This window comes from Poecilia mexicana, unplaced genomic scaffold (assembly GCF_051168715.1).
Source record: "Poecilia mexicana isolate PSO_F unplaced genomic scaffold, ASM5116871v1 scaffold_11, whole genome shotgun sequence".
Classification (NCBI taxonomy): Eukaryota; Metazoa; Chordata; class Actinopteri; order Cyprinodontiformes; family Poeciliidae; genus Poecilia; species Poecilia mexicana.
In genome coordinates this window covers 7102911-7118389 of record NW_028263380.1, presented here as the reverse complement: position 1 = coordinate 7118389, position 15479 = coordinate 7102911, and the positions used below count along the sequence as shown (strand labels likewise).

At 40.5% G+C, this 15479-nt stretch overlaps 1 protein-coding gene across 4 annotated transcripts in view; it reads right to left on the bottom strand.

Annotated features, from left to right (window-relative positions):
- Nucleotides 1-359: 359 nt before the first annotated feature.
- fam49al (family with sequence similarity 49 member A, like) overlaps nt 360-15479 on the bottom strand; it is a 37339-nt gene continuing 22219 nt past the window's right edge. For all 4 annotated transcript variants that reach the window (XM_014976390.2, XM_014976387.2, XM_014976389.2 and 1 more), the window contains 9 exons: nt 12184-12305; nt 10209-10314; nt 7304-7440; nt 7121-7198; nt 6872-6988; nt 5657-5736; nt 4392-4518; nt 3332-3402; nt 360-2100 (listed from right to left, as the gene is read on the bottom strand). In XM_014976390.2, coding sequence (XP_014831876.1) covers nt 2037-2100; nt 3332-3402; nt 4392-4518; nt 5657-5736; nt 6872-6988; nt 7121-7198; nt 7304-7440; nt 10209-10314; nt 12184-12305 — 902 coding nt within the window. In that variant the 3' untranslated portion in view covers nt 360-2036. The remainder of the gene's footprint in view (nt 2101-3331; nt 3403-4391; nt 4519-5656; nt 5737-6871; nt 6989-7120; nt 7199-7303; nt 7441-10208; nt 10315-12183; nt 12306-15479) is intronic.

The window sequence follows — 15479 nt, the reverse complement described above, 5'->3', positions numbered from 1 at the left end:
TAGTTTTGCAAGCAGCTCTCACAAGTAATAGTAAAGAGTTCGCAGCAGAGGATGGAAGCAGCTTGAAGTCCTGCTTTCATGCACGTTTTACTTGCTAAAGTTTGCTACTTGCTAAATGAGTTTAACCACACTGCACTGATGTAGATGTTTATGTTTCAGAGAGTTTATCACACCACACAAAATCTGTAAATGTGTGCAGTTTCTCACAGGAACATGTCATTTGGCTCTGAAATTGAAATTCGACAAACATGGTGGCTTGAATAAAATACTGATGACATAATCTGTCGTTAATACCCAGACACTGATGGAATAAAGTCAGTCATGTCTCAGATGTGACACACAAACGCACAACGTCAGCATTTGAATGTAATAAATGACAAGTTTATTGTTGCACAAAATATACAAAAAGAACAAGCAAATGGAGAGCCCCTCCCCCTCCCCTCTGGTTCATTCGCCTTAATGAAGCTGAATTTCTGAAACCTATGACTACGGCAAGTCCGATGGTCCAAGCCAAACGCATGGTAATTCTGAGAGACAACACATACCCGAATTCAGCGTCACTGAACAATTAAAAATGAATAGAAACACCTTATTTACACACTCTTGTCAGAACTTTTACAACATGCCATCTATGTATGTATGTACTGGGCACACATCCCTGTATAGAAAATATATTATAAATTAAATCAGACTAAGGTCTATGGACATCCAAATTACAGCATTCCTTTATTATTTTTTGTTGTTGTTAAAAGTTTTATTTCCGATTGGCTGGCCCTCGGGCTTTTCGCACTAAAAGGAACTCTGGTTGGGTGGATTAAGTGGGAATGTGGGCTGAGAGTCCAAGCGGAGCGTGTCAGACAGGAGAAGCCTCACTTATTTACACCGGAAAGCTCACATCTCTCTTTTTAAAACGCCAGATCTCTGCCTGTCATCTCTTCTTTTTTATTTTTTTAAAGATGATCAGCAACGCATCAGGACTACAAAACTCCTCCCCTGTAGCCAGCGTGGCGACGCAACAGGAGTGTAAACGACTCAGCTTTTTTTGGCACTAGGTGAAGAAGTGTGCTGTAGGTTCCCATGATTGGTGCGTAGGTTTGATCTGCTAACGGTTTGAGTTTTTTTTTTTTTTCAGCAGAAAAAGCTGGATGTGATTCCATAATGAAGCATGTTTGTTTTGCTTTATTGTTTCTTTTGGTCTCTAAGAAGCTAGTGCTGTGGTAGCTTTAGCAACATTAGCACCATGGAGAGAAGACAGCCTAACAAGGGTTTGGGTTTCTTTTTTGTTTGTGCTGGAACGTTACAAGGGTGGATGTCGTACCAAAAGGAAAACTACAAATTGGATGGATGGATGAATGGGAAGTGATTCAGGGGGGTGAAAACAGAAAATGTAGGTCCTTTCATCCTGTACCCCACAGCTGTACTGATGTGGTGGTGTGTGGGTGTGTGTGTGTTGGGGGGGGGGCAGAAAGGGCAGAGAGGCAAGAAGCAAATCTCCGGAGTGGATCCATCACATTGCTTCGTTTCGCCTGAGTGTGGGGATCAGTGCAGCTGAGGGATAACCGAGGGGCCGAGCAACGGTTCCCGCGGCGACGAGGGGAGGCTTCCAGGAACCGGTAAGAGGATGGATGCTGTTTTCTTGAAAGGGGAGTGTGCAAAACTTGTCTGACTAACAGCAGGAACACGTAACTCTAGCTATTCTCACATTTCGGTTCTGACCTTTAAATTTTACCCCCCCAATAGAGCTTCTTCTGTTGTCCTGCTTAATAAATATCTATAATCTTCATTTCTGGTTTCTTCTTTTGTTCTCTTTTCTTACTTTACAAAATGAGAGACAGAATGATGGACGGCTGATAATATATATAATTAAATTCCTCTTTTTCTTCTTCTTCTTGTCTTCAGGTTGCTCCAGACCCAGAGATGCTTCTCTCCGTCCGTTGTAAACAAACAGCTTTTTCAGCCTCTGGCGACTGTTTCCCCCCCTCCCTCCTCCGTCTTCAGGTGCGCTCCGACATTTCTCCCTCTCCTCTGGCGTTCCTTCATTGCAGCAGGGCTCTGATTTGTTTGGAGGTGCTGTCATCGTTTAGATGTCGTGTCGTGTACCTGAAGAAGAGACAGAGGGAAACAGAAACAAGTCAGAGCACATCAACCAACGCGAGAACGTTAAATATGAAGGTATGCTAGATGTAGCCACAAGCGCTAATTAGCATCTGTAGTCCCCTGGCAGGATTACAGAAATAAATAAAAACAGTTGACACACACCGTCACACACAGAAATGACAAGAAATGGTTCATAATGGTACAAGTTAGCAATTATAAAAAGCAAGAAATACCAATAAAAAGAAACATTTAATTGAAATGGCAGCTCTGTTAGCATAACCTCACGCACAAGAAAATTAGAATATTGACTTTTAATTTTACATTTTCCATAAGCGATAGTAATTAATGGTAGTCATTATTAATAAGTGTAACTAAAACCTTTTCTTTACTGTTATAGTTTTGAGTTTTTTGTTAACACAACAAACCCGACTCCAGATGAAACAAACACTTTTATGTACGGTTGAGGATCTGTCATGCTGAGGGCTCATTTCTTTTACAAAGGCCCAGAGAAATCTGGTGGATGTCGTCATGAATATTTTTTAAATTTCTTTACATTTCATACAATGATAACGATAATTATTAATAATAATTGAAAACACCTCAAGATCAGTGGTTTCTGGGTCTCAGCAGGAAAAGAGTTCAAAACATGCGACTGGATCCAATCAGGAAATATTTTGGTGGGAAAATTAGATTATTTAGATTATTGTAGATCCAAAAGATTAAAAAAATATTTTCCTTCGCTTGCCGTACTAAAAGGAATACGTACAATTTCCACATTTTTTTACAATCAGTTGTTTCTACGTCTTTGATTTTTAGTGTATTCTCAAAAAAAAAAAAAAAAAAAAGACAATACGGGTCAGTTTTTTATTTTTATCTTTTGCTTTGAAAACGTTTAAATTTAACGAATGGTTGCAGCCAAAGTCTGCTTTGGTCTGACAGTCAGTGGATGATGGAGGTTTTATTTACCATAAAGCAGAAGTTAAGCAGTAAACGAGGTTAATGAGTCGTGGATCTTTGCGTTGTACCAGACGTTTTCTATTTTCAGATTTTAATTACACTGATAGAAAGTGTGAATAAGTGGGAAACGAGGATTTTGGAAAAAAAAAAAAAAAAAAACTAAAAACAAACATATTTTTCAAATGAAACATAGCATTTCTCTCGTATTTTTTCCTTGTCTCAGATTATCCTACTGCAGTGAGACATTAAGTGTGTCCATCCCAGCCTCCGTACTCACCGCAGTGCGTTCAGAAGCCCCTCCACGCTGTTGGACGGCTGCTCTTTCAGCACCTTGATGCAGCCCTTCATCTGCCAGCCAACAGAGACGACACAGCAGGTTAAAGGTCAACAACCTGGGCTCAACCTCGCCTCATGTCTACAATCTGTGGAAACCTGAGGACGACTGAACTGCCTTTTCTTTATGGGATTTGTTTTGTTGTTGCATTTCTGTGATTTTAATAATTTCTTATTTATTTCAAATTTTAGTCAGTTCATTTGGGTATTTCCAGTCATTTTTGCCTCCCTTTTCCGACGTTTCTCTCATATCTAGGGAGGCGTTCCCATAGCAACAAGTACCGTGGGCCGTCATGTGGAAGGCAGTTCTCTCACAAGATGGCAGACGACGAGTTTTCCACTAGTTGGAGCAAATATTTCAATACTTTCCACTCTCCAAACACGTGTCAGTATGCTACCGACATGTTTTATCGATATGCTAGCAGAAATGTTTGCTTTTATTCACGATCCAGTCAGATTTGTAAAATGTCGATTTAGACCTTCTCTTTTAAGATGAAGGGTTAAATCCGACTCCGTAACATGATCAGTCACAATGCAAACACACTAAATCTTACTGAGTATTTTCAGTCTAATTTCTGGTGCAGAGATCTTGAAATAAGAAAAAAAAACTTACAAGAACATTTTCAGCAAAGTCTAGGAGCTCGTAAATAAATCCTTAATACTGATGAAGAGCAGCTACTCCCATTGGCAGATTAGTTCACTCATAACATGAGAAAACTGTCTTGTTCTGAGTGAAATAATCTGCCAGTGGAACTGGTACTTTTCATGAGGAATTACTGACTTAGAACAAGCTCTTATATTTCACTGAAGTTAGGTTTGTCTTATTTCAGGTGTGCTAAGATATCTGTGTCGAACACCTTCACTTCTTCCACATGAAGGTGAAGAAGTGAAGATGTCAGGTGTGTTCCTTGATCCCAGTCTAACCCGTAATGCAACAAAATGCGCAACGTTTTCGCTAACTTCACACACGCGGCTCTCCGTGCGCGTCCGTGACCACCACTCACGTCGATTTTGGAGGTCTTGGCGAAGGCTCCCACAGGATGGACGTGGTCGTAGAGGATGATGACGCCCACCATCACCCTCATGCAGAACAGCATGGTGTCTGTGTTGGTGAACCGGCAGCGGTATTCCCTGCAACACACAGCGTCACAAAGAGGCTCAGCTTCTGCACTGCAAAAACGCAACACCTAGCAAGGGCTTGTCAGTCTAGTTTCTACCGAAATGACACAAAACTAGCTTACAGGTAACATTTCAGCTTTTTTAAATTCCTTAATATTGATGAAAATGTGCTGGTTGCACTGGCTGATTGTTTGACTTGTAGTGACATTTTTCACGAGTGAAATAATGTGCCAGTTGAAATCGTTTTTTAATCAATAGTGAGGAATTATTGACTTAAAACAAGCTCCTACATTGTGTTGAAAAGCTACTTTAAGTCAGTTTTAAGTTAGTTTCGTCTTATTTATGGTGTGCTCAGATATTTGCACTAGAAACTGGACAAAAACACTTGGTGAGATTTTGTGTTTTTGCAGTGTGAAAGGAAATCCTGCATTCAGATTAAGGAGCAGAAAAGGACATGTTGTTGTTGTTTGTATGTTTTTTTGTTTTTTTTCATTTAGGAAAATTAAAACATATACGAAGGTGTGCGTTTTCAAAAGTTAGAAATTTATTTTTGTTGTTTTTTGGTGGAAATTTGTAAACACTTTAATGTTGTATAAAATATTTTATGTCCATAACAATTTTAAAGTAGAAATAATAATAATAAAAAAATCTGAATAAAAACATGACTTAACTTAGAAAAGTGTCGTAAAAATGTAACATTTTCTGTTAAGTCAACTTGATGAAATAATGTAGAAACTTAAGTAATTAATTTGGGACAACTTTTTTTAAATAAAATTTTTAGTTTATTATTTTTGCTAAATTTAGTTAAGTCAACTTAAATGTAGTTAAGTTGACTTGACTTGACTTATTTATTTATTAATTTATTTATTTATGAGACCGCAAAAATTATGTCTTGAACTTCAAAGTTGATGCAACTTAACAAAGAAACTAGTCTGAGTCGAGTTGAGTGAGCATTTTTTTTACAGTGTAGAATTAAAGTGACCAAAAGACAAATCCAGCTACATAAAGTTTCCCATCTAGAATCCGTGCGTATTAGAGTGAAACTAATGGATTAGCTTCTCACAGTTCGGACTGTCTATATTATTCACTTTGAAAGGCTGTTAATTAGAAATTAGATCTGTAGCATCAAGAAAATAAAAAAATCACTCACGGAGTCTCCAGCATGACACGACACACACACGCCATGGTGCTCAGGCAGTCTGTGGTGTCCTCTATCGGCAGGGTCTTGTTCTGCGCACAGACAACCAGAGAGTACTTTAACTTCAGGATCTTTAATGTGCAGAACAGAAAACAAACATCCCGAAACGGCTGTGACCACTAGGGGGAGACAGAGCGCACAGAAGAGTAAACTATGAAGTGGAAGCGACTTGGCAGAGATGTGGGTGAGCAGCCTGTCCTCTGCATTTTGTATGAGGCTCAGCAGCGTCTCCCATCAGGAAACTGACTCTGCAGCTTTTTAAAATCATGGATTATTAGTGTTATTTTATTTTTTTAAGGAAAAAGACAATCGGAGAGAAAACCTTTCCGTTACGAGATGAGCGTAATACTTCAAAATACGCTCAAAAACGTTTGCCAGACTAGTAAATTAAACATTTATCAAGAACAATGTACAACAAACGTAAAAACAGAACCACACTGGGTTAAAAATAAGGTCACAATGAGACGGGATCTGTTTTTAACTTGCTGCTTTTATTAGGGACAACGTTCTTTAGCCTTAAATCGAGACTAAAAATAGTGTAGACGATTAAGGGTGTTTTGAACTGTAACAAATAGAAAATTGATCAACATATTTGATATATATTGATGATCTTGATGATGGCACTCGACAAAATGTAATATTTATTACTTATTTCTCAATTGTTTAATGTATTTTGTTCTTATGACTACTTGTGTTTTCATGATGTGAAGCACTTTGAACTGCTTTGTTGCTGAAATGTGCTAATAAACGTAACTGATCGACTGATTGATTATGTGATCAGGCTCTGAAAGTCCATAAAATCTGCTTGGTTTTCACAATACTTGCTCCATTTATCCAGTGGCGGCCCTCAGAGGTGGGCCAGGGGAGGCCGTGGCCCCCTCCTGAAACATGCTGAGAGTCTAATTAATGTCATAGAAAGACATAAAGAGTCATCTTCTTCAATGAAGATGTAAATGTGAAACCATAAAATAAATACAAAGTAATAAAGAAATAATTTCCTTTCTTTTTTTGTTGTTTTTTGTTGGCTGTGTCCCCCTAAACTTTTTACTGGTCACTACATTTTTTACTAAAAACAAAACAAAACCAAAAACATTGTTACTCATTTGACTTGTGTGCTTTTTGTTTTGTTTTTTTGTCACTTAAACTTTGACCTGCGATGGACCGTACCTCTGAAACGAACTTGGTGGTGGCGTTACTCAAGGTCTTCAGCATCGGTGTCGCCTCGGCGTAGAACAGAGACATCCGATTGGCCATCTCATTGTTCACCTCGTTCTCTGCGTCCAGCTGGAAGAGATGCAACAGTTTGTTGACGGGTTATGATTGTGATTCCGTTATTATTACTGAGTTCTCAGATTAATACTGACTTATCAATAAAGTAAACCCATTCTGCCTCGGTGGGCTTTGTCCTGATCTTACCTGCTGGTTGTTCAGCCTGTTCCTACTTATAGTCCTCCTGTAGTAGCTGAAGTCGTTCTGAATGGCCGGGTTTGTCATCTGCACGACAGGAAATGGGACGGAATCGATTTCAAGATGTCACTAAACCAAAACACGGGTCAGACTTTTGCCGTAGGGCTCGTTCTAAAAGCGACTCTTTCCGACCTTTAGTTCGTCGAAGCTGAGTGTGAAATGAAGGATCTCTGCAAACTGTTTGGCCAGCGCCTGCTCTCGCTCCAGGTGCTGCATGGGGGCGTAGGGCGGGCTCGTCAGCGCCTCCAGCAGGCTGCGCAGGGCATTCTCTACAAAAGGAAAACACAGCTCAGAAACTCCAAACCAGATCTGTCAAATTCAGTCTTGAAATTCTGTTAATTTCACTTTAAAACAAAGACATGAACAGTTTTATAAAGTGGGATGTTCACTGTATAACATAAGTCAATATCAGTATTGGATCGAAACTAGCATGATGGATTGATACTTTAGTTTAGATTAGTCTTTGCAGAAAAATCAGACCAATGTAGCGTTTTCCTTCTACTTCATTAGTTTGCGCTACAGAAAACACACAGTAAAAAAACGACAAGGTTTGTGACAAAAAGCGATAAAAAGCTGATGCTGTGTGTTCCTGCTGTGCAGCTCGGCGTCCCTCTGCCTGTCGGGTCGGCGGCTGAATGAACGCCGTTTGGCTCACCGGTTCTCAGGTGTTGCTGCCGGTAGCAAATGAGACAGCAGAGCCTGACCTCGGAGGCCGCCTGCTGTGGGGACGGATCAAAAGCGAAGCCTCCTGCGGCCGCGTCTCTTCCGCCACATTATAAATGCATGATGGCCGTCTATAAATACAGCAGAGCAGTGTTTAATCTACAGGGCCGGGGCAGAAACCCACAAAGCACCTGCTCTCCGTCCTGCGTGAAGCTTCGCTTTGCTTTGCACAACGGAACCAAAAAGTGGAGGATGAAGAGAAAAAAGGCTCTCAGGATGCAGAAAGCGAGAGGCGGACCCTCCGGATGGTGAAGGATCCAGTCCGTTTCCCTCTCCGTCATGGCGGAGGTTGAGGTCTGATAACAGCCTCATCAATTATTAGCCAGGCCTTCGCTTTATGGTAAGCTGAGAACAGCGAGTCCCTGAAATGGAGGTATTATTGGAAGGCAGAGCAGAGGCGGCGGCTGAACTGTGCTTCACTCTCCCCGACTCTTTCAGCACCGGATGGCCGTGTAGAGCTGTTTCCCTAGCAACGGCTGCCTGGCGGCTTGGGCAGGATGCTGCGGAGATGCTGCCGAGGACGCTGCTACTGCAGCGCGTGTGCTTATAGGAGTGCTGCTGGACTAAAAAATAAAATAAAATAAAATAAAATTTCGCATGGCGGCTCTGACATCTGACTGATTTGTCTTTTGGTGAAAGCTTGATTCTCTGTTTCCTGTGAGTTTTAGATGTTCCACTCCTTAAACAGACCTGACATAACAAACAAATGTAACATGGAGTATTATATATAGTAAAGAGGGCACTAAAACCCAAAAGATACTGACCCCACCTTGGGATGTCAGGTTTACAAAGGTGTTGAAGCATCAGTCAGTTATGTTGTATGTTTGTACAAATGTGGTTCTTGCATATCATTTCTCCCATTTTGTCATTTTCCACTCCAACTTTGCACCCAAAACCGACCAATTTCACTGCAAAAACAAAATCTTGCCAAGTATTTTTGGTCTACTTTCCAGTTCAAACACCTTAGTGCACAAAACTAACTTACAAATAACTTTTCAGCAAGACACAGGAGCCTGTTTTAAATAAATACTTCTTTATTAATGATGGAAATGTTCTGTTTATAAGTTTGTAACTGGAACTTTCTCATCAATTTTAATGAATTATTTACTTCCAACAAGCTCCTGTATCTCTCTGAAAAGCTACTTATGAGTTAGTTTTGTCTTATTCCAAGTGCAGGAAGATTTTTACAGTAGAAAAAAACTCTTTGTAAGATTTTGTGTCTTTGCAGCATTCGTATTAATTTACATGTGCAGGCTGAGGAAAGCTCACCCAGCTCCTCACTTTCAGCTCTCACATGTCTGAGGGTTGTTTTTATTTTCATCTGGATGTAAATCTCCATTTCCAGTCAGACCCCGACGTTGATTCGGACCATTTCTTTGTTTCCAGCCTCTTCTCGGTGGATTTACTGGTACGTTTCGGGTCACTTAAATCTCAAAGGTTTCAGTTCTGCTTTTGTTTTAACTTTTTTTTTCTTATTTACAGTTGGTTTCACATTTGTTTGCACACATACCATTAAAACTCAACTTGTGCAGCCTTTTTCTGATTGTGCTGAGATCCGGTAGATTCTGCTGCAGGTCCCATGATGACATTCTGTTTTTGGAGACTTCAATCAGCCTCTTGCCGTCTGCTCTCAGACTGCTCTTCTGGACGTGTTCTGCTTGTAGACTATTTTTCAAACATCAGAGTGGTTTATTTCCAATGATTTTGAGAGCTATTTGCCAGACTTATACCCTTCCACATTCTTCCTTCAGACGGCTTTTTCGATCTCCAGACGTTCGAGGTTTAAACTTTGCATGCAGCTGAAGCGAAACATCGTAACTTTGGTCTTTTTGAAGTTGGAGTAAACGTGTTCTGATTTATGCCTCAAATAGAAATTAACTTTTTATTGCAAAAAAGAACATTTCAAAAGTATTTCCTCCTGTTTACGTTTCTGTGCGATATGGTTTGCAATTGTTCTTAAACATCAATATGTCATCCTAGTATATTAGAAAAACACATGCTGGTGTAAAGTGTTCTAATTTTTGTAACATGAATATAGATGTAAACTTTTGCAGGAGCTAAGAATAAAACTCAACTTTTGTTCCTGTAAAACTGCAGCACAGCCAGCTGCTGCAGCAAGATAGAAAAGCAGCAGATAGAAAAGTTGTGGTTTTCTTTATTATTAGTTTGCTAATTTATATTTGTAAGTAACATGTACTAATATTAATATAAGTTATAAAAGCTCCCTCCTTGTATGTTTCATAAATCTCTACTTTTTGGTGTCCTGCGACCCTCTGAGATGATTTTTCTTTCTTTTTAAAGATAAACGTCTCACCCAGTCGGAGGGAGAACTCGTAGAACCTCTTCAGCTTGGCCACCAGGGGGCAGACGGCGTTCCAGGCCTTCTCCTGCAGAGCGAGGTCGCCCGGGTTCTGGATGGCCTGCAGGAAAGCAGCAGGAAAACAGAAGCTGCTTCAACTTCTTCATATCTGCACCTCTAAGCCGTATTTCACATGAAAGAAACATCTTTCTATTCTGCCGGTAGGGCAATTAGCACAGCATCACATATTAAGATCTAACGGGATGCAAATGAAGCTTGCAATACCAGTGAGATCCAGCGGTACTGGGAGACTCCCAACAAATCCAGCTAAATAACTGTGTTAGCGGCACTAAACCAATCAAATTCCAGGGAAATCCTTGAGCTATTTTGGCTACAAGGTGATATGTAAATCCATTTCTCATAAGAAATGCACAATTATAGTCCTACTTCTAATCTAAAATTACATTTTGTTGGTATTATTCCAACTGTATTTGTATGTAGAAGCAGTCCTGCCGCTGCTGCGCTTCGCTGACTGAAGATGCAATGTGAAAAAGCGACCAGGCCCGGCGAAACACGGGCTGATGGATTTTTGTGGTTAAATTCCTCCAAGGTCTCAGCGTCAGCAAAGAACAGAAATGATTCAGCGTTCGTAGCTGAAGTTAGAAGAAGAAAGTTATCAGCAGAAAATTTTTGATAGATGTTGATGTTCAGTTTCTACCAGAGGTAATCACACCCCATAAACCCTCTACATTTATTTTATGTTACAACAAAATTCAGTGTATCTCATATATCAGGCTTATGCAACACAAAAGTAGAGAATAGTTGGGAAGCAGAAGGAAAATATTGCATTTATTTAAAAACATCTGCAGCCCACTTGTGTGTAGATATTTGGAGAACATCAGTGAACAACAAATAGCATCAAGAAGAGCGAGGAACACGAGAGTTAAAGGATGTGAAGGTTAAAGCGTGTTGGGTTGTAAAAGATACTCAAATTGGGAAAACGTGGGAAAAGGCATTCTGTCAGACGAAACCAAAGTTCATCTTTTTGGCCTTCATGGAGCATTTGTGGACCAAAAACAGAAAATAAACCTTGAACGTACCGACTGTGAAACATTTAGCCAGAGGTACAAAAGATCCAAGAATATCTGAGAACTACGGAGATAAACTGGGGCCAAAAATTTTAGTTTTGAAACAGAAAAATAAAATGAAACCAAAAGGAAATAATTGAAACTGAAAAAAAGTAAAACTGTTAAAAAAAAAAACTTCAATCTGAAAAGTTTTGAACTTTTTTTCAGTTTCAGATCTTTTTTCAGTTTTAAAACAGACAAAATATTGAGCAAACTCTACAGCAACAATTATAGCTTAAACCACAGATAACGGTTTAGTTATAAATGCAATGGAGAATCTGTGGCAAGACTTAAAAAAAGACGCCGTCCATCCAGTTTGCCTGAGATTTCCACAGTTTGCAAAGCAGAACGAACTGAGTCTGCAAAGCTGGTAGAGAGAATCCCCAAATATTATTATTCGCAGCGATGAGTGATTTTACAAAGTAATATTGATTCACTTTCACAGTTTCCCTCAGAAAACTTGCTAAGCCTGGAGGTAGGGGGCGCTAGGACAGTCATCCAGCTGCCTGCTGTGTTTTTGAGTTAAAAAATGTTTAAAGTTGAACGAGAATTTTAAAATATCACTAAGTAATTATGTGAAGACATTATTGACAATACCTAAAGACCAACTATAAAGTCTGTGAAAAGGCAAACATGAAAAAGAAAACTAAAGTAAATAATCGCAGCCAGGTGGCCCGCCAGGCTTATGACACTCTATGGGAAACCCTGACTTTGCATAAAATCCCAACAGAACACTTCAAAGTTCAAAACCTTTTGTGTTCTTGATGTTTTTTAAACACAGTCACTCGGATATCGGTGTCTCTTATCTCCACATGTGACGCTCTGAGTCCAAAGCTTTGTGTTGTTTCTGTGCTGCGCCTCACCTCTCGTATCTCCTGCCCCGCGCCGTTGTAGGACTGCAGCTCGGCCAGGATCCCGTGAGCCTCCTCCAGCACGGCGCTGACTTGGTTCCACACGGCCGTCTCCGCCTCGGTGGGCTGGGCGTCTGATCGGGAGCGGGGGGAAAGGTGATGTAAGGCGGAGAGGAGGGGTGAACGTATTCACAGAAAGAAGACCAAGAGCGAGAGAAGGGGGTTAAAAACAAGAGGAGAAAAGGAGGTTAATAAGGAAGAAAGAGCGAAAGTTATACTAGAAGGTCAAGAAAAAACCCCTGAGCTCTCTCTCTCTCTCTCTTTCTCTTTCTCTCTCTCTCTCTCTCTCTTTCTCTTTCTCTCTCTCTCTCTCTCTCTCTCTCTCTCTCTTTCTCTCTCTCTCTCTCTCTCTCTGTCTTTCTCTCTCTGTGGCTGCAGAACTTCATCAAATCGAGGTTTATATCTGGGCTGAGAGTTAAAGAGTCACTCACTGACTTCATATGTGTCAAGAGGTCAGAGGTCAGTCTGGGATGCCCTCCGTCACACAGTCAGGTCTGACTACAGACTCCAGACCAAACGGAGTAAATCACACTGATTTATCTGAGGCTGGAATGAAAATATGTTTCTGCTGTCCATTCCTCTAATCCATGTAATATCTTATGCTTCTTCTTTACCACTTTATGCGACAATTTTGTGGACCAATGCAGATTTATTTTATTTTTTTGCCTTTAAGGTTAGTTGCCAAAGGAAGAAAATATCCAGACCTGCTCTGTTCTTGTTCGCTTCGGCACAGAGCCTCATCGTTGGCTTACATTTCCGATTTGTTTGGGGCTTTGAATGGTTCATTCGAACTTGGATTAATTTTATGAATAAGAATCAGAGTGGACAAGTTTAAATTCATCGTGAAATTTTTACAAGTTTGCCTCAAATAAAGACATACAATTCAATTTTAAAACGAATGGAAGCGCAGCTCCTGATACCGAGCGCATTAAAATGTGTTTTGGATTGAATGATAGCAGAGGTTGAGCCTAATCTTCTGCTTCATCTGCATTAATAATGTACGCCATGTGTCAAAATGTCTGTATCTGGAGACCAACCTACTAAAATAATAATAATAACAAAACATTCTCCAGAGATATGCCGGAAACCTATTGGTGGCTGTCGAAGCAAAAAGGATTTCTCTGCAACTTGTTGAAGGATATGCATCCAAGGATTACATTTTTTCTCCTAATTGTTGCTTCATAATTATTTGAATTTGCTTGTGTGTGCTGAACATCTATGTCAAATCCTGTCCTTTCTCTACTGTGTTTGTACGCTCTCTATGGAGCTAAAATTGTCTCATAATTCACAAATGCACAGACTAAGATTCTCTCCAGGTTCTCTGGCTTCCACCAAAAGTTTCAAAACATGAACTGCAATCAGGTCTGAGTGTGTCTGTGTGTATCGTTAATAAATAGGCAACCCGTTACTAACAGAGACTGAAAAAAAGCTGCATACATGCGAGTCGTGCGATCACACCCACCTATAAAAAAAAAAGGTTTCAAATGAATCATTGAAAGTCCAGAATCACTCTAACATTTATTTTAATGGTGAGTGGATGTAAAGTTCAGGACGTGTTCTGTTTGAGTCACGGTACCGTTTGGGTTTCTTGTCTGTCTCTGTGACTCAGGTGGAACGTGAGGGAGAGTTTCCCGGGCTGCAGTGCCGCCGGTCCCTGCAGCCGCAGGCACAGCCGTCCTGCCGAGAGCCAGCAGTCATGGGAGATGTGCCGTCCTCATGCACACACCGGCTGCCCTATTAAGCGCCGCAACCTTTGCTATTTTTATAACGCCTCATTACAGCCTCTTTTATTCTCTGGGTAAACAACATGCCGTCTTAACTAGGTGTTAATTAGGGAGCGATAACAAAACCAATCTCCAGACCTAAACTGGAGGAGCAGGAAGTCCTCTCGCAAGCATATTTGTGAGCTTAGCTGAGATAAAACAGGAGGAAACAAGTAGCCTGAGTGAGCTCCCTACAGGTTCGCTCCTCTCTCTGCTCATCGATTTGTTGCACCATTTTATTCTTTCCATCAGATAATCACATTTAGGATGTTATCATCTGAACGGACCCGGCTGCTCGGTGTCATCTACCAGAAAGTTTTGTTCTCTTTCATCCAGTGTGATGGATCGGAATAATCCTGTTCCTGTCATGATTTTTTTTTTAATTATTATTATTTTATGGGGGGGGGGCGGGGAAATCCCCAATCTTGTAGTAGCTCAGAAACCTTAAAGGTTGCAGCAGTGGATCAATGGAGCTGATACTGGAAAATCCAGTCGTGATTTGTGATGATGTGCAGGAATCTGTTTTGGGGATGTAGGTAAGCCGTTGCCATGTGATTTGATGCTTTTGTTTTTTATGTTACCAAGAAACAGAAGAGGCGTACCTGATAACAGAATTACTCCTGAAATTATTTCATTGTGCAAATTTTTCAGTGTAATTTTAAAATCACATGTAAACGCTAATCTCTCTACCCACTGGTTTGGCTTAAAAAAAAAACAAAACAAAAAAAAAACAGTTTTCTGCATCATTTGGTAAAAAAATTTTTTTTTAAATGTTCATTTTTAAGCATGATGTTGTCATGATTAAAATTTTAAAAAGCTGTCCACAAAACGTCGCTAGTAGCCATTCAAACACAGCCCTGTAGTTAAGTTTTCAGGCAAAGGTCGGCTCAAACCAGACTTGTGTGACAGAGGTGAGAGCATCCTCCGATTTGAGAGAGAGACAGAAACAGAAAGAGAGAGAGTGAGAGAGAGAGAGAGAGAGAGAGCTCACAGATGGCACAGAGGTGGATGAGGAGGGATTGTGGGGGGGTAAGGTCTTCTAAAGCTGCCATTCCCTACTCTGACTCATTCGTTTTTGCTTTTGAAGTCGAGTGAATCACATGCATAATGAAACGGGGGGGGAGGGATTCAGCCTATTTGACAGTTTGACGTCTCACGCCAGCAGCAGTGAGCTCCCCCGACTCCCGCTCTAACCTACAGCTGGCGAGGGAGGAGAAGAAGGAGGAAGACAGCTGTTAAAGGGGGGAAGGTGGCAAAGAAAGGGCAGGATATGAACGGATACAGGGAAAACACAGCGTTGTGAGAAAGTATTTGCCTCCCCCCGACCCAACACTATGACGTACTTACAATGTTTCAGGTCAAGTAAATCTCAATATCAGACAAGTAAATAATGAAAAAAGCTAGCCAAACCAACCTGAACCCGTGTTAAAAATCTATAAGTTGTTATGTGACCTTTGGTGGTAACAAGTGACAACAGGCATTGAG